Genomic DNA, 19,655 nt, shown 5'->3' with positions numbered 1-19,655 from the left:
GTGTCTGCACATAACTCCAACTGACACTGGAGTTATGCATTTGCCTGAAAGCTGTTTATCACCCTGTAAGTACTCGCTGTTTCTAGGGGTGATCAGGACAGAATAGATCTGAGTACCAATTATTTTGTACCTCCTTAAAACTTTCTGTGAAGCTAGATTAAAGAAATGATGACATAGTACTTAGGAATGTAAAATCCAACAGGTAATAGCTCTGTCCCTAGAACCACAAACATGCAGACATTACTTTAAGAATATTCAACAGAAGCATTTATTATGTAGAGGGCACTATACAATTGCCCTCCCCTGACACTTGCAATACAAGTGCTTCATGAAGGAATAAACCCCTGAAAGCTTGGTTGCAATTTACTTCTTTACTTCCTGCACATAGTACCAATGATAGTTGAACTGAAAAGCATTTTAAAATTCATAAATATATAAGTAGCCATTATCTAGTGGAAAACATATGTCTGACTATAGGACCTGATCCACTACTCAGTTACTCCAATTTTAAACTAATGTAACTCCATGGTAATCAGTGAGGGTGCTGTCATGCAACTGAAGAAGCATATGGCAAATAAGATTTTTAATACATGTAAGGGTCGATTTGCTTAAAAAGAAGGCCACCATTTTAATTGTGTGTTTATTTTGGGTACTTTAAACCAAATGCCCAGAAAAACAGACATTCAGAGTAACTGGATACTTTTAAAACCTGTTTGTATTGTGACTGACAGAAGCTACATACTTCTTTTACGGTGGGGGGGAACATGCTAGGGTGTTTTTTTTCTTTTTGTGGGATAGAAATTTGTTTTGAAAGTAACCAAATTTAGCTGCTCAGTAATAAGAAAGTGATTTCAGCTGGAGGAATTTGTTTTAATGGTTAAGACAAAACTTCATAGGTAGGTTAATGGAAAGTGAACAGAATGATCTTTATATGTTCATAAATGCAAACAGTTTAAGACCAGAAGAAGACTCCATTAGAGTCTTCAGTGTGACCTGTTTTCTCTTCAATTTCACCTAAATTATCTCTGCACCACATAGACTTGAGTTTGGCTGTTTTGTTTTTTTTTTTAAAGAGCATCCCATCTCAATTTTTCTGCAAATTGTTGACTCCTAAAGTGTTAATCATTACACTGCGTATTAGTAAAGCATGTGTGGGAAGCAGAATCAGTAATTCACAACGCTAAGTTTATAAAAAACCAACAGTCCTCCCTGCTGCCCTCCCCCAGCTCCTGTGCAAACCTAGCATCATAACCTAGGGGATGAACATAAGTGAACACGCGGCTCTGATGTTATTTGCACCTTTCTGATAGTTAAGCTTTTTGGAGGGGATCTGCTGTGGAATTTCAAAGACAATAAGCAAACTCGCACCAGACAAATAAAGTTGCATTCCTTTACATTTTAGATGTGAGACATAAAACAGATACAGTGCCATTCAATCCTTTATCAAGGTGACATAACCCCAAAAAGCTTTGATGCTGCCTATCGCAAATCTCATGAGGAGCTGAGTTGGAAACAAAATCTGATTAGTTTGTTTGACTCGTCTTTCTAACTGCATGCATTTAGAAAGGGTTTCTGTACAATTCTCTTCCCCTCTCTTTATTGTGTGGTTTGCTTTGTTTGCTTGCATTTACAACTGCCATTACGTGAAAGTGTTACAAGTATAAATAATTTAGAAGATAACTCTGTGGGGATACTAATAATAAGTCCCTGCTTTTTCTAATAGCAACGCATTATGGTTCTGAGAACTGCTATTCAGTAGGAACAGTTACACAACATCACTGTATCATGGATATTGCGGATGTTGACAATAAAATAATTTTGACATCTTTCTTAATTAAGTGTATTTTCCTTCTTTAAAATGTCCCTTTTGTTTGTGACTGCTTTAAATTCTCAAAAAATACCCAAAGGTTTCTTGAGTGGAGAGACGGATGGACAGACAGATACATCCATCTGGTTTTATCTGTCTTAAGTGTTTGGATGTAATACCTTTCCCCAATAAGAAGCCACAACAATACAATTATCTATCAATGCACAATTACTGCTAAGGGAAATCTAATCAGTTAATAGAGGTTAAGAAAGACAAATGTACAAAGGTAATAAGTGGTTCAAACTCAAACAGTCCTACTCTGTTCACTCTCATTTAAAGGCAAGAAAAAGCTTTTAATGGGGCTTTTCTTACTTTTACTCCATCATTTTATAAATTGCTTTGCCAACCCCTCATAGGAAAATAGTAATTTTAAGTAGGCCAACATCAAGCTCAGGTTGTATGCACTTGGTGGTAATGATAGTGTAGCTGCCCTTTCAGATGTAAGTCAGTCCAACATTCAAGTATTTTTCTTTCTTATTTTTATATTTTTTGTTTAGTCTCCAGCAAATTAATGGGTGATGTCAGTCTGAATGACTCTTGCTTAGACAAATCAAGCTCCTTATCATGCTAACCTCATCCTGAGGTCTTTTGGAAAGTCATAGGGCAGGCAGGCACTGTTTAAAGCAGTCATAAGTAATAGACAACTTGGTGCCCTGCACACAACAAACAGAGAGGATTAAACAACTCGTGAGGTGTAGCGGCCACCCTCTCACAGAGATGCACACTGTTTCAGGACCTGGTTCTTCGGACTATATTATGGAGAAAGATATTGATTATAGATAAACATAAACTGCTCAAAGCTACATTTTGGGTTTGTGGATTGTTTTGGGTTTTTTAACAAACATTGCAGAGCTTTATTAGAACCATATTCACATCTTCTGTTCCAAAGCATAGTTCTGTTGTGATGATTCTCAGGACAAATTTAGATGTTAAAGGATGCATAGTCCATTAAAAAGACCCCAGAACTCAAGAAGTAGTAGGAAAGTATCACTTTAAAATATCGTGAAAAGCTTCACACTAATGACTGTCAGAGTTAAAATTACTGATGAGATGGAACAAGCCACAGCTGCAGCTACTGCAGATTGCTTGGCTAACAAACTATTACAATAAACAGAGTATTGTCTAAATGAAGTTCATGTTTTAGTATCATTTTATATATATGGGTTTATAACCTGGCAATCAAAATTGACAGTGAACCCAGAGCAACATTACTCTCTCAGGCATTTTTAAATATAAGACTTACTTCTCTATACTCCTCACACATTTATTCCCACTGTCCAAAATCCACATACATGTTCTAGTGTTCCTAATGTTCTTTCTCTCATGCCTCCAGTGTCCACCTCTTTTCCTACTTCCATTTCAACAATATATCTCTTTTGCTTCTGCCTTCATCTCTTCTTACCTTGACAATTGTAGTCGCCTTCTCTCAGGACTCTAAGTCACAGTTCTTCAACCCCATTTAGTGTGTCAAATGCTGATGCTTCCTTCTCACACACACATCACACACATCAAAAAAAATCACCTCCTACTTTAGGCATTCTTCCTACATTTTTTTCTGTATCAATTTCAAAAATGTATTTTTTAAAGAAATGTTGAAACCTACTTCAACATAGATGTCTCTTTTCTTTTTTTCATATTCTCCTCTCTACTCTCTGTCTAATGATGTCCTCCCCCCAGTTCAGCAATCTCAGTTGAAAAATACTTCCTCTCTACCATAGCTCCCATCTAAAGAGCCTCTCTGTATCTAAAGAGCCTTTCTGTATCCTTGGCTAGCCATATATTTTCTCCTCTGCCTGTACATACCTCTTAATTTCTCTCCATGGAAACTGGTTTGGGACAGAGTTCATGAGGAAGATTAATACTGTATGGCATGCTTAAGCAGTTATTATAGGTCTGTGCTATATTGGAAAAAAACAGAGCATGATCTCAGTAGCAGTTGGAATAAATTTGGCAAAAGGATGAAATGGGGGTTTTTGGTCTGGATGCAAACCATGCCCACAAAGATTTTCCCTTTACGATTTTTTATCTGTAATTATTACACCTGAAAATGAAATGGAGGCACCCATCTTAGCTGCACATCTTTGCATCACATTTGTCCTAGCAATAAGGTACTTGAAACTGTGAGATTTTGGTTTCAAATTATGATGTAGAATTTGATATTATGAGGTTTTCATATTTGTTCTTTTATAGAACCTAGTTTCCTGAACTAAAGGAATACAGGTCCTCTAGAGAGAGGGGTTTTTGACTGAGAACACATGCACCAGGCATCAAAAATTAGGCAGCTAACTGGACCACTCATCTCAGCAAAACTGATTGGTGGTTAAGGGATATACATAAAATACAGCTGAATTTTCCAACTCAGGCTTCTGTCAAAACCCTTTTAGAGTGCTAAATTTTTCTTTGGCTATTGACGACCATATTTGTTTTTATTTATTTCACTGACTCACAGAACTAATGTATTTCCTGAAATGCCTCAGAACTCAGGTGAGACACCACAGGCTATGCTGTCTTAGCCTAGAATTTACTAGGATTAAAGCAGACGTAGCATTACAAGGGTCTGCTAAACTTCATAGGATTTATAAAGATATAAAGCATATCTTTTATTATTACAATGATGCTAAAATTTTGTGGGTGATAATATAGTCATGTTGGAAAGACTGGAGAAGAATCAAGAAAAGGAAATGGAAACAATTCTCCTTTACTTGTTCATCTGAATGGGTTGCTTTTATTATTCTGTTTTACAGAAGGCAAATTTACAAGTTTGCAAGTATAAAGGCATATTTGATTTCCAAAATAGTTAAATATTACAAGATTTTCACTATCAAAGTAAAGATTTGGTTATTCCTAGAAAAGTACATCATTGACAATTTTAATAATTCAAAGTGAAAAATGAAGAATAACTTTCCCTCTTCTAACTGCTTGATTTAGTTTTCTATGTTTTCTTCAGTATGGATACTGAATTAGAAGAAAAACAATGTATTTATTTCATTTACAGTTAATATCATAATGCTGAACTACTTCATTTGAGGATTCTGCCTGTGAATTTGGTGCATTTTTTTCCTCTGTTCACCAGCTTTTTTTTGTTTTACATAATGTTTCTATTGACCTTAAATTTTGTGTTTCTTTCGAAGGTTGGTTAAGGATGTTTTAAAACTTGGCTTGAACTTCTTACGAAAGCATTATTATAATATTGGCTTATAAACCACAATAAAAGATCTGCGTAGCATATTTTACAGAATATTTCCTCATTAATACATATTTATTTGGTAGATGTGTATATCATTTGTTTCATACCAGTGTCAAGCACAAACCCTGCAATCTCGAGTTTAAGCTAACCTTTACCCACCATTGACATTTCCAGCATCATCATCTAGCTGCTGTTTAGTCCCAAGAAGCTTAAAAACTTTTGGTCCACATATACTTATTAAGTTTGGTGAGCATGCACAAAACCGCTTAGAATGGGATATAATTGAGAAACCTGGAACTGTAACCCTAGTAATACTGTAAAGTGAGGTATTGCCCTGTCCATAGTTATTTTATACAGAAAGCACCTTCAGGACAGAGGAGTAGGGACACAAATACATATACAGTGACAGATGGTAACATGTTGCACAGTGGCACACAACTTTCAACATAAAATCAGCCTCGCCTCACTGTATTTCCCCAAGGGCCAAACTCAGCCCAAGTTCTTGTCGTGCATCAGCTATACTAAGCTTTACACAAAAGAGGCAAATGAGGTAGAGGGTGTGCTATCCTCAATGGCTCATTGGCTAGAAAATTCACTTGTTAAATAGGATATATGTTTCAGATCTTCTCTTTGTCTTGATTTAAATCAATGTCTTAAGTGTTCCAAGCAAGCTGAGTTTCCCAATCAATGGGCTATTGAATATTATGCTCCATCTTTACTCTTCTTCACTACCATGCCTGTTTTGTGTATATAACGACTAGTCAGCAGAACAAAATTAATTAAGAGCATGGGCTTGACTGTACAGCCTCTTGGTTAAGGCTCCAACTTCAGATGTGTGACAGGTAAGTGCTGGTTAATTATGATTGTATAATTGCTTACTTCAGGTGGAACATCTTCAGAATGAGAACTGAAAGGGCTTTGTTCACTGTACTGAACATGTGGGTGATTCAGATATTCTTTTAGGATGTGATGGACCCACGCTCAAGTCTTCGTTCCAAATCAAGCAGGATAGGGATGCAAAACTTAATTTCCTTCTTTCCAGATAAATAGTCAAATAATTATGGTGTCAGCTAAAAAGGAAAGAGATATTTATCTGCGTTATAAGGAAGAACAGACCTAAGATGTCTGTCTCCCTAAAAGGATGCATAGGAATCCTGACTGGACAAAAGTGTCTTCCTCTAACTCAAAGATAGAACATGGTTACTGCAGAAAGTAACTGACTGTCCAGCTACGCATATACACAGCAGCAAAAATTATGATGGGATGAGGTGTTAAAAAAGTAGAAATCTACATGCCTAAACAATTTAGGCATTTTCAGGGTTAAGTGATGGCCTTATTTTTTTTAAGCAAAAAAAATGTAATTAGGTATCTAAGTCCACCTTCTGGTGATTCATGGAACATCTAACCAGAGACAGGAATTTCCTTGAGAGAAGATCACCTACAATTTAGGCACCCATTGCTAATATTGCCTTCTAACTCAGAATTTCATTAAACATTTGGGATTAGCTTTACAGAGCCTATGATGATCTTAATAACAAGACTTAGTAATTTTGAAAATTTGCCTTATTCATCTGAGTGCTTTACTAGACCAGGCTGAAGTGATCAACATCGTTGGGTATGGCCCTGCCATTACTGGTTTTGTGGGCTCAAATGCAGGTTTATACACATGGTGCCTTTACCCCTACGCAGTGCAAGAACAATTAGTGAAATTCTGAAAATTAAGCCTCAACATCCTATCAGTTGGAACAGTCAGAGTTAATATTGAAATCCATCAGCAACCAGTTATTAAAATTATGTAAGATCACACACAGAGTTTCCAAACTGCTCTCATAAAGAAAGAAAGATAAATATTAGATAGGTTATATACTTTGGGTTTCATTTCATAACAGATATCTCAATTGCATGCAAAATATGGGATAGTGAAACACATTACAGAACAGGCCAGTTTTGACTGAAGAAATATATGCACAGTTGCAAGTTTCTTTTTGTGATATAATTTAATTTTCACATGAGTTATTTAAGTGGCAATGAATGCATTGAGAGACTCCTCCAGCTACCCATTCTTTAACAGAAGAAAGAAGAATACACTAATAGACCCCTCTTCAGCTGGGGAAGCCAACAACAACTGAAATGTGGTGCACTTGAGCACAGCCTTCTCCAGTGCTCTGCTCTGCCCATAAGCCAGCTGAGCATTGAAATCAGGGGAACCCAGCCCTTCACAAGCTTGAGAAAGAGCAAACTTTCATGGTTTCTCAGCTTGTTCAGAACAGCAGACAGACAAGAAATGGTGTAACATTCACATATATGTCCTCAATCACAGCATATCTGGCCATCTAGGACCCTTGCAGAGCACCAAAAAGCTTCATTGCTGACTTGCCAGCTGTACTTTGCAATTACCTCTGGTAAGCCAGCAAGGCAGGCTTAGGAGCAAGAACTAAGCCCTAGAGAGATGAAGCCCTAGTAAGAAAGTATGGGAGCCTGGGATACAGAGTAATAGGCTGAGGAAACAGCTCCACAGAGGTTTTTTAATTTTTCCATTCCAAACCAGTTTGGCTTATAACAGCTAAGACACATTCATGTGTAACAAACTCTCAAAACAATTTTTAGAACATTTCCCACTGATTCCTGTGGAATACAGAGAACACAAAATGGGGTGAAACAGAGTAAAAGCTTCACCAATATGACACTGGGAAGATCTGTATATTTACCTCTTCAGTTAAGCACACTTAATATAGTTGTCTCACACTTATTCTGCTAATAGCTCCAGTCACTGTGGAGCACATATTCCATAATATGGCAGGCCACAGTCTCATGGTGTCTGTGGTCTTCACACATCTTTAGCTACTAGACCATTAGACCCTCTGGTTTGATGCCACCAGTATTGTAATAACTAAAAGGAAAACAATAACATCTGCATCTACAGAAAGAGAGAAGATTTACATAAGCAGAATCTCCAGTAACCTGACAGTGCAAAAAGCAAAACATAAGGGATATCAGCATGTAGGTATGACTTACTGAGAGGTTATTAGGTGTATCCAGATGAGAGCTATATTTTGGGAGAGGGGGGATGTATTTATACATAGTGTATTATTTATGCCCATTACTTCTAATTGCCTAACTAGTTCTTTTTCCTCTCACATATACTTTAGTACCCACTGACCAAAGATGTCTGCAGCTAAATATCTGCCAATTATTATGGACTTTTGATTAATATTCCATTGTTCCACTGACAGAACAGTTTTTAATATATCATTTTATACTATCCTGTACATCATCATTTTCCTGCCTCTCTGAAGGCTCTGGCTGTACCAGTTCTTATTTATTTCCACAGGCTACCATATATGCAAAAGATCCTGTAGTCATGATGTCACCTCCAATACCCTCACTTCTTCCCATCTTTGTTTTTGTAATCCTTTTGGTTTGTCTTTAAAGTTACAGTATAACAGAATGTCCACACAGCATGTGTGTAGACACAAACCAGGGTCAAACACACAGCTTGCTGCGTGGTTGCCTTTCCCATCTGTAAATACACAAGACATTCATCTCATGTTCAAGCTTTTTCTTTTGCCCTGAAACAGAATAGGCATCTTTAGGATCAGTAGTTTTCAAACTTTCAGCAGTGTTTCCATAAATGTATTTTGGCTGTGTTTTTTTTTTAAAGTGGGCTCTTCGAAATCAATTTCCTGAGATTCACTGGTTGACAGGTAGAAAAATACTTTTTTTTTCCTTCAGACTTTAATAACAGTGAAAAAGTGTACAAGCTTCGTGGTCAAGACAGGACAGTGGGTACAGAAAATTTTTATCTTAAGGCAAAATTTACTGTCAGGAAAAATGGAACATTCCTTCTGAACTCACGAACTGGTAGTGTATGTGCAGGTTGGTTGTAGGCGGTTGCTACAATAAGGCTTCTTTCATACAGGTGTGTTTATGCCCCAGGCTTGCTGGCCACAGTCCATTCCATTTACAGAAGCTGAATTAAACAATAACTACCGCATTGCAAAAAGAAGAAGGAAAAAAAAAAGGTGAGCGTCAAAGGAGATGCCTGAGAGCTTTGTTAGGGCCAAGAAAAACCCTGTTGCAGTTGTCAGAGCTTGTTGATGTTGCAGAGAACGGCACTTTTTTTTTTCTGCTGGATTTTGTGGTTCTGCCTTAGGAAAGAAAGTAAAATAGAACGGAAGAACAAAGTCCTACTCTATAAATCAGCAGCTGCTCCTTGCCAGATCAAAGGAGTGACATTTTTGCTCCTGGACTACTTGTCCACTTTAGGTGCTTGACAGACAGCTAACAGCTGGCCTGTTACACAGTATAGGAGAGTTGGGCTACATCTTCTTCAGAATAGATGACAAGCTAATCAGAGATATCCATAGCATAGGACAAGTGAGTGCACCTTGATCTTCTCAAACATACCCACTACATAATTGCTAAACACCTTTATGCATTTTTGGCAAGTTACTACTTATGTAGTTCCCACTGAAAAGTAAGAATGAGAATTAGTGCCTTAGTCTAATTTGATCAGAGAAGTTAAATAGATGTTAAATTTGTTGACAACTCCCCTTTTCAGGTCAATTTAGAATTGATTTAAAAAATTAATATGAAACAGTAAAAAATAATATTATTCAAAAACTTTTTTTTTAAAAGTTACTTAAAATTAGGTCCCTTGACTCCTGTGTAAGAAGCTGATTGTATTTTCAAACCTGCTGGACCCTCACTCATTTTGAAAATCTTTTCCTATGAGGTTAAAATGATAAATTAACACATCTTTAAATGCATGAGTTACTGAAGACTTTATAGGAGATCTGTTATCTACCTTTAACATGAATGTTTAAGTGTTATTAAATCAAAGTGCACGCCAAATTAGCTAAAATTGTATCTAGCATCTCCACAAGACAGATGTATACAAACTTGAAATTTTAATATCAGTAGTAAAAATTTCAGTGATTCAGTTTCTAGTTGATTTTCATATGCAATAAATCAAGTACAGGATGAGGTTAGATACTACGGCTTGTGTCTATTGACTTTGCATTTTATCTATAAGATATGAATAGCTAAGGAAGTATGTCTGTTTGTCTCCTCCCTTCCTTTCAATTATCTTTAAAAGATCATTTTTACAGTGCATGGTAAAAAAAAAAAAACGTATATGAACAACCTGATGGCACTCGTCAGAGGAACAGCCACCTCCGGCGTGTGTTCTATGGCTTCAGGTGGCATGCACCAAAAGGCGCTTGTTGCCCACCAGGAACCCAGGGGAAATACAGGATGATACTTTTCCACTTAAGCTGAGCCTTCCTGAAAGCTCGGGAGGAAACCTGTGCCCACCGGTGGCAGGGACGGGTGTGGACTGGGAGCTCCTCACCGCCGTAGCCCAGCAATCACAGGCCCCGCCAGGCCGGGCTCGCCGCGAGCACAGCCGGGCCAGGCCATGACGCTGCCCGGCTCCTGCCGTGCCCTGGGCGGGGCACCCCGGCCCGGCCCGGCCCGGCTCGGCGGCGGTGCTCTGGCCCCACCTCATGGCGCCCTGCTGCACAGCGGAAGGCCTCCCCTGGGGCCACCGAGGGAGCACCTTGAGGCCAGCCTAGGTCTTCCAGGCCAGTGGTCCTGTGGAGCGGCTGGATGCGGCCTCGGCGCGGGGCCATTGGAAGCCGCGGGGCGCGGGCCGACAGGAGGGAGCCCGGGGACTGCGGGGCATCCGGGTTCGTGGGGAGCACCAGAGAGTCCCTTCTGCGGCTGGGGCCTTTCGCTCTGTGATGGGACAAGGCCCTGTACACAAACCCTGTACACAGCCCCGCGGCTGCCCCAGTTTATGACGCCGTGAAGGTGCGGCCCGTGACAGCCACCAGGTCCTTCCTGGGCAGAGCCAAATAGTTTCTCCACGCTCCCAAGGGGTAACCTGGTAACTGAGAATTACATGTTTAACAAGGCGGTTTTTCTCCGAGGTGAATAGATTCCCGTCTTGCCAATTCTCATGATTTTATCACAAAGCTCAAGTTAATTCATGTTAACTCAAGGTCCCAGCTCCAGGACACAATGGTTATGTGAGAATCTTTTCAAGTAAGTTTCTAGATTTTGTGCCTGAGAAGAGCATTTAAAAAATGTGGCACAGTGACTGGAAAAGTCACAAAGAAGTCTGAGAAGAACGCTGTTTAAATTTCTGATTTTTTAGGATGGTCTCACAGTTACAGGATGGGCAAAATCATGATTTCCAACAATTGGCAGTTCCAAATTGGCATGACGTACTTTTAGGAGGTCCAACATAAATATAGAAGATGTGGCAGAAGTCTCTGGGATAGTTAGCACCTGCCTCGGGCTGCCTTAGTCTTGCTGCCTGTTTTCTACTGGAGTGTTCTCTTCACACATGTGGATGCTGAATCACACCTTTGACAGATGTGAGATATCTGAATTAGCTTTAGAAAGTTAGTTTAAACAGCCCTTAACCCCCTGTCTCTAACAAGGCTGTCCAAAACTAGGTGAAGCTTTGTTAGGAAATAAACCTGCCTCTCCCTCCCTCTTCCTCTCAAAAGCAATCACATAAGTGACTCCATTTCTCAATATTCATGACTTAGGTAAGTCGTATTTAAATGGCTCATTTCCAGGTGACTAACTCAGCTTTTTTAATTTCCTATAAGGAATGCTGCAAATATGAGTAGGTAACCAGGTGCGGCATAGATTCAGTGAAGCATAAACAAGGAGTTTTTCAACTATTTTCGTACACACATATACTGAAGGACGCCTAAACCTAATTCTGTCAGTTTAGAATATATATTTGAGGGAGAAGTTAAATAAACTAAGATAAATAGATTTTACTTGCTCAGATAAAAGTTTAGGTGATAGACAAAGATGCTGTAAAGGCAAGGGTGTGGATATTGATAAAAGTGTTTCTGCAAATTAGTCATTTCTAAGGCATTATTTCAGACTGCTCTGATCAGCTCAAGACTTCTAAAATTATTTTTTCTGTCTGGGAAAGAAGTAATTTTCTAGGTTACTTATGAAAACTTTTTTTGTCACTTAGATATAGTATTTCATTCGTTGGTTATTTTCCCTTCAAAATTAGGGCATTCTTGGGCAACAAGGGATCAGTGTAGCATATGCACTTGAGCTAAACGCTGACATGTTCACAGTCCAAATACTGAAATATCATTTAGGCGGAGATTTATTTCCCCATCCAAGGTGAAAACATTTGGATTATTTTTTAGAATGCATTTTTAGACTCTTACTCAGCATAAACATTGAAACAGGTGCTTAAACCCCATTTATTCTTCAAGCTCAGCTCCCATTTACCTAGGTTTAATAAGAGCTGAGCTTCTTGTCTACATTGGGCAGGGTTTTGAAAAGTCTTGTGAGACTGTTCCTCTGGGCACCTCAAAATTTCAAAAATTAGGTTTTTTTATTCAGATGACAGAAAGTAAACAATTCTACCCCCACACTATTGTTGCTATTGTTTTTACTTTTATTTTTATTATTTCTATGACTAAGTCTGTGACAGTGTTCATTCAGTACCTCTGTCCTTTTCAAGTGTAAGAGCAGAAGTGTCTTCTTGGGGTAAAACTAATTCTGAATTCATCTCACAAATTTATTTCTCTGGTTTTCACATAAAGAATTGGGAACCCATTTATTAAGCGGCTGGTTTGTTAAATAAATTCAATATCTCAATGCCTTATTTTCTGGGATGGATATTTTAAGTGGAAATCCAGATTGAAGATTGACACTGAAGTTTTGAGTTGTACATAGTGGCTCTGTGTTGTTCCTCAGTTTCTTGTGAGGAACAGTCTACTCTGCTGCCGCAGGTCTGGTTCAGTTTGGCACCAGTTCATATCATGGAAGACCTTAGACATAAAGACAAGTGACTGGACTTAAATATCTCTCTCTGCTTGAGTTCAGATTATACCTCAAGTTGGGCATATAGTTTCCTAAGCATTCATGCGCTTCATCCTCCTGAAACAAGACCTGTTGTGATCCTACGTGCTTAAAGTGAATGTTCCACGATAGCCATAGAGTAAAGCTAGAGATGTTTCTAACTCTGAGTACCAATCAGTACAGTCACTAGCAGCTCATTTCAAGAACTAATCTTATACAGATTCAGTTGTGGAGTGCTCAAAGTGTTTTGAGTTACATGTACAGTATGTTAAAAAAAGACAATAGAAACAACAACAGAATTATTTTTGAGTGTGCCGGATTTGAACCAACAGATTAAGAGATCTCTATTTCCTATTTTTCTTTTGCACTTTGCAGAAATATCTTTCCGTGATTTTGTCTGAACATTATTTATTATAAAAATAAAATATATTATGTAAATGTGAGTTTAATGTCATTTGATATGACTTGAGATAAAATATTATAAAGAAGATTAATTCCAGGGCTTCCTATAAAGTACAGAATACATGTTTATTTTGGACAAAGAAAACCAAGTCTTTATTTGAAAAGATGTGATTAAATGCATAAGTTTAGATTATATTGTCATGCTAATTATCAGTGGTAGAAACCAATTAGGAGTAGTGCTACCAAATCACCAGACTACACTGCATATTAACTAGTATACCTTTACTGCTCTACTGGTTTTTTGCTGTAAGCAGATAAAAGTGAAAATATTTCCTTTAAAAGTCCATATTGTACATTTTGAGCTAGATCTTGTTCATTGTACTTTCATAAACTGTCCCACAGAAGTTACTAGAACTACTTGTGAGAGACAGACAGGCTCTGTCTATAAGAAATATATATGGCTGCTTTAGCTAGCAATTAAAGCAAAAATACAAGATGCAAAAAAACTTCTTTCGATTCAAATGCCTATTGTTTGAATAAGTAAAGTTGGTAATCTGTCATTTGCAAAATACTGGAAGTGAGATTTTCATTGAACCTACTATGTGAATGACATATATTTCTCAACATTACACACCTCATTTATCATTCTGGAATGAGGACCAAGTACCATATGAATGTAGAGTTTGTGAAGGTATTGCCTCACAGCCCTGGAGGCTGATGACCCCTTTATCTACACAGCAGGTAAGGCACAAATAGTGGCAATGTGAGCTCTCTTTGCAGTCCCCTGCCAGTATGCCTGACTGCTAAGCTGGGGGAACAAAGGAAAGATAGCATATGGATAGCAGATTGTAGGAGCGCTGAAAGAGGACTGAGGAAATCTATGTTGGGTGTGTGGCTCTGCCAAAGATCTCTTGTATGACTTTGGCCTTGTCACTTAATCTCCTTCTGTCTCTGTTCCCCTCTGCAAACAGGGAGAAGGCGTCTCTCCTCTCCCCCAGGCTTTGCCTGGAAATCTGTTCAGACTCTGAGTTCTCTTGGACAGTGTGCTTGTGCAGCATGGGGTGGAGTAAGACTGAGCTTCATTGGATCCTTTAAGGGCTGCTATCATACGATTAATAGGAATTACTACTAACAGCAGGGTAACAAGAAATCCATGTCTTTTTGATAGATTTTACTCATCTTCTCAGGCCATTCAATCTTTGGCCTCTGGGTGAAGGGTATGAACAAGGTAAGCAATTAGTGTCAGGAGCAGAGCTGTGAATTCTTCTGTTATAGGCTTGAAAACAATGCTGAAAATAGTGGCATTGGTGTTCTCTTTTTTCACCTGTCTCTTAGTGCCTTTGGAAGACATTTGTGCCAAAATAACATCAGAGTGTTTCTGCAACACACAAACTGAAGTGCTGTGCAAAAGGCTGTATTTTGCTTTACTTTGGCCTTGGGTATTGCTCCCTGGGGGATTCAAAAAAAACCCTCAAAAAATGTAAAGGCTAGGGTGGGAACTGTGGTTTCTACGTCTCTGTTATAGACTGTGCATATTTGTGGGGCAATATAAAGAATAAATAATAATGCACAAACACCGCATTCTGTGAGCTTGTCTACCAATTGTGCTGATGCATTACGTGATATAGCCACCGATAATGAAACTAGGATTTGATTTTTAGCTTCACCTAAAATGCATGTCTGTTTTGCACCTGCAATCTTGCAAATATAAATAATTTCATGTGTCATTTTTTGGACATACCCACTGGTAGATATAACTGATGCCGTTTATGGACGAGATTTTTCAGAGGAGCTATAGAAATGGAATTTCAAAATTACCTGAATGCTTAAAGCCTCTGTGCTCTTATATCTTTCTAACTGTACATCAGTGTATCTTCTCTCCCGACATAGGTGTTGCTGATCTAGAGAATATCACTTGCTCCTGCTGTTATGCAGATGTGCAAAAGAAAACTGGAGAAATAATGTAATCAAAAACCAAACCCAAGCACCCAAAGATCAGGGGACTCACTATTAGAGCTTGAACTCCCATTTCCAAAACAACTAGTGAGTTGCCTCTGGGTAGAGTTTGCAGTGGAAGGCTGGCTTTATTCACATCAGCAGAATAAAATAAGGCCAGGTTCTTCCGGGAGTGAATGGCTGGGCAAGACTGGGTTTTCAACACCCATTCCAAAGACTTACTCTGTGGTGACTATTGAATATGTAAGGCTGGAGCCCAGTATCCAAATCTCCATGGTCAGAGGTAAAGGAGATGTCACCTGAAACCCTTCAGAAGGTAGAATTTTCTTAATGCTCTGTCTTGTGCAAGCCCATTGAAAGAACACTTCAGAGGGCACCCATTTCTTACTAATGTAAACTTTCTGAGGAGTATCCAAAGATATGACCTCTAGGTGAACCTTTAACCTTCCCCTTAATTATTTGTTTGAAGACAGTGTGGAGTTCTCCTGCTGAGAGCCAAGGCCCATAATGCTTCGCAGCCCTGGGAGCAGGGGGGTGTGTGCAGGGAAGTGGAGAGGGACATAAATAAGGGGACCACCAGATGTAAATAATAAAAGTGGTTGGGGTTTAAATAAAAAAAACAAAAAAGCAATTTGGTTTCCCTGAAGAGTGGCCTGATTGAAGAAAAGGGGTTAGTAAGATGGTAAGTGTGTGCGTGTGTGGGGGAGTGTTTCTGTGATTTTTTACAGGCCTAAATAAGTGTTCATTCCATTCTTTAAAACCTTGCCATCTGTATACACCATTAGAAGCTCATGGGAGAAGAGAAAACAGTCTTATCAGGCTTTCCTGTTAATCTCTATTGGCCTTAACTTTAGCTGATAAAAGGCATGCTGGATGGAGGAGGTTCAGGTCAGCCTCCATTTGGTCAGGGTGGCAACATTACTGGAAAGTAGCTCAGCAAATAAGTCCTATCATGGACCTTTTTCTTTGAGAACGGAAACATGCCTCGAAATCACAGCGCTGGGGCAGGAGATGCCTCAGTCAGAAGGGAATAAACAAGTACATTGGCTGTGTCTTGAGTTTTTATTTTAATACCTGAAATCATGACTAATTCTGAGCCAGGATGACATTTCTGACAACTGAATGAAACTTTTCTTAAAGAATAAAGAATGTCTTTTGGATGTAAACAGAGAGATGCAAAAGAGCCTTTTAGTGTTACTTGTAGCGTTTATGCTTCTGTCTAGTAAAATTTCCATGACTGTGATTACAGAAGGTGCAATCAAAGGTGTACCACTGTCCTTTATTATCTGCAGAGGAATTTAACCAGGGGGTGTGAGGGAGTGAGGGAAGAACGACAAAAGGCCTTGCAGAGTTGATGCTATATGAAGGCCAGCAATTTACTAAATGAGCAAATGAACTTAGTTTTCAGTTAACTGAGTGAAAGACTTCGCTAGGCATTGGATCGGGCCCAATGGCAATTATTGGAGGCTGTTTTGGGTGATGGGCATGTTAGTATTTCTGAAGAGGATTAAACACTAGTATTCGACTTCATTAGCACTCCTTAAGGGTCACCAGCCGAAAGCCTGAGCTGTGAAAAAGCACACAAAACCTGCGCTAAGGCTCCAAATTGTTTCAAACACAAAGAGGAGGGACAAAAACAAGTGTGGCTCCTGAGTGATAGAAAATTGCCCTGTTTTGAAAGATATTCCGTGAATGGGCATGTTTTAAAATTATTTTAGGGAAATTAATTTAGCTTAGCTTGTGCTGATGTGGGTTGCTGCACATTAAGCTAATAAGAAATATGCAAGCACTTATTTTTTGATTACCAGCAAAATTAAATCCAGGCTCCACAGCCAACTAACTGCCTTTACCAGTGCTCAAAAGCCTCAGCAACCACCCCAGTTTGAGATTAAAAAAGGTTATTTTGGGCCTAATATTAACCACATGTACCTGTGACTGGGAGTTTCTAACGAGTTGAAAGGTGCCTGAGTTTAGGGCAGGCGGGCGGTCGCCTTGCACGGAGTGTCCCCGCTCAGACACAGAGGTGGCCCCCAGCTGGCACTGACCTCCAAACGACCCTTGCCTTTACAGGCTCCAACTAGCAGGAGTTGCAGAAGAGCAGAAGTCTTTCTAGGCCGGCACTTATTGCTGCTGTGCTGGTGATAAAACTTCAGACAGTCTAATTGATGGCTTTGCTGACCTAACGATACCTTGTGAAAGCACAGAGTGGAAAAGCCTGGTCCTCATTTATGGCCAGCTGCAAGGGGAGCTGGATCCCTAAGATGGAAAGGGGAAAAGAAAGTCTCCCAGCCTGTGAACTTTAACCAGGATCTGAGCCACTTAGAAAAAGTTAAAGAAACAATTGTCTTTTAACACAAGTTTTCGGTCAAAGCCTTCTGGCAAATACAGCTTTAAGCTGGCTAGTAAGATAAGCATGTTACCAGTTACAATTTCTGAGCACTTAGAGGAAAATCCTTTAAAGTGAAATTATACTCTTTTAAAAAAGCAACGCGAAGCAAAACACATTTCCACACCACACTAAAATCTTGTCAGTTTTAAAGCAGAGATGTTCTCAAAACACAGAAGCAAGCTGATGAAAGGACTTGTATTCTTTGTATTCTGTTGCAGGTTTATTAATGCCAGAAGAAGAATAGTACAGCCTATGATTGACCAGTCAAATCGAGCAGGCAAGTTCCAAGTAGTATCTGTATTCAAGTCCCACAGGCGCAAATCCTCATCAAGTTATTCTTCGGGAGTCCCATCACCTGGTAAATAAATGCTCCAACCAGGCATTCTGGGAGATTTTTTTTTTCTTATGTCCCCAGAATTCCGCTCTAGGAAGCAACTTCGCTAATTGGTGCTAATTGGAGATTTCCCACCCTGACTCTACTGAAACTGCTTTTTATTTTCTCTCTGAATTGGTAATTGGGTAGAAGTAGTAGTGCCACAAGCAGTTTGTTTTACTGTGAGCTCTTGAATTACTCATTGCTTGTCTGCATCCAATCAGCAGGACAATCTCATTTTCTTGCTACCCACAACCCCTTGGTATATGCATTGCTTTCACTTCTGGAAGGCAAGCTGTAAAACTCATTGTATCCATTCATTTGCTTTGACTATTCACAATGTGCTACTAATGTGACATGGTACCATACTGCCAGAAAATATTAAAAGATTATTACTTTTGTTTAAGAATGCACCAGATATGTTTACATTAAAACATATGATTTTTATAACTATACCTTTTCCATGTTTCCATTAAAGCACTCAGAATATGTAATGCTTTACACAACAAGTGGTGCCATGTTAATCATTCCACTTTCTAATATGCATTTCCTCAGCATACTAGGGAGTTGAGGTTTCCTGACATGAGGTTACGGAATAAAACTATTTTCCATGTGGTGATGACTGTTGTCACTAACAAGGGCTTTAACTTGATGGTGATTTCGCCTGCTACTTCACTTAAAGGTTTTTGAAAAGGTTATTAAACCTTTGGGAAACTCTTCCCATGTAGCATTAATTTTCTTTTTCATTAACAGGTGAAAAAGGGGGAAAACACTAACTCAACTAACCATGAAAAACATTAAGCCAAATACAGAGTGTATACATAAATAGGAAAAGGCATGTCCAGAATTTCCCTATTCTTTCTAGAGTAGGTGAGAGTGGTTTCATAAGTTTTCTTAAGTTTCATCATAAATACCCTGTGTCACAGATGCCAGATTTGCAACTTTGTGTAATTAGAGAGGAACAGAATAGGTACTTACTTCATTAAGAAAAAACACATAGCACTTCAACGGGTTTCCACTGTTTTGCATTAAAGGTAAGTAGAGAAGCAGATTCTAAGCAAGTGAACTGACTTGACAAACTTGTTTATTGAGCCCCTCTATAGCATTTTTATTCTATAGTCCTGGTAACATAATCAGCTCATAAAAAGCACAACCTGAGTTTAAACTGACAGCCAAGATATTGTATATAGCGTTTCAGTGCTGAAGCTGGAACAATTGCTGATTGTTTGGTATGTCTTCTTTTCTTTCTCCTCTGTGTCCACGATTGACTACAATCAGGTTTTCTTCTTGATCCTTCAGTGAGCCAAGGAGCAGCATATAGTCCAGAGGGTCAGCCGATGGGAAGCTTTGTATTGGATGGTCAGCAGCACATGGGAATCCGGCCTGCAGGTAGAGTCTTTGTGTCCTCGTCTGCAGCTGTGCTAGCCTCCTCTCCCCCATTGCTCTTCACCAACCTCACGTCTCACAACTCCCTTCCTCGTAAGGACTCACATTTGCCTGTTTGCCTACCTTGCTTGTTTCTTTTGCACCTGGGGGTGTGGTCAGGGGAGGGGGGGAAGGAAAAATGTAAAACAAACAAAAAACCAAACAAATGAAAACTCAGAACAAGAAAGAGGAAAGAAAAAAGTTT

General features: G+C 39.0%; 1 protein-coding gene across 7 annotated transcripts in view; it reads left to right on the top strand.

Annotated features, from left to right (window-relative positions):
• MEIS2 (Meis homeobox 2) overlaps nt 1-19,655 on the top strand; it is a 171,117-nt gene that overhangs the window by 146,654 nt on the left and 4,808 nt on the right. For 4 of the 7 annotated variants that reach the window (XM_039378318.1, XM_039378319.1, XM_027717003.2 and 1 more), the window contains 2 exons: nt 17,871-17,929; nt 19,304-19,414. In XM_039378318.1, coding sequence (XP_039234252.1) covers nt 17,871-17,929; nt 19,304-19,414 — 170 coding nt within the window. The remainder of the gene's footprint in view (nt 1-17,870; nt 17,930-19,303; nt 19,415-19,655) is intronic. The other 3 variants (XM_039378320.1, XM_027717005.2, XM_027717006.2) reach the window with 1 other exon arrangement.

The sequence above is a fragment of the Pipra filicauda genome, unplaced genomic scaffold, assembly GCF_003945595.2.
Source record: "Pipra filicauda isolate LSUMZ 115617 unplaced genomic scaffold, ASM394559v2 scaffold134_size1991817_pilon, whole genome shotgun sequence".
Lineage (NCBI taxonomy): Eukaryota > Metazoa > Chordata > Aves > Passeriformes > Pipridae > Pipra > Pipra filicauda.
This window is presented reverse-complemented; position numbering and strand designations above follow the sequence as displayed.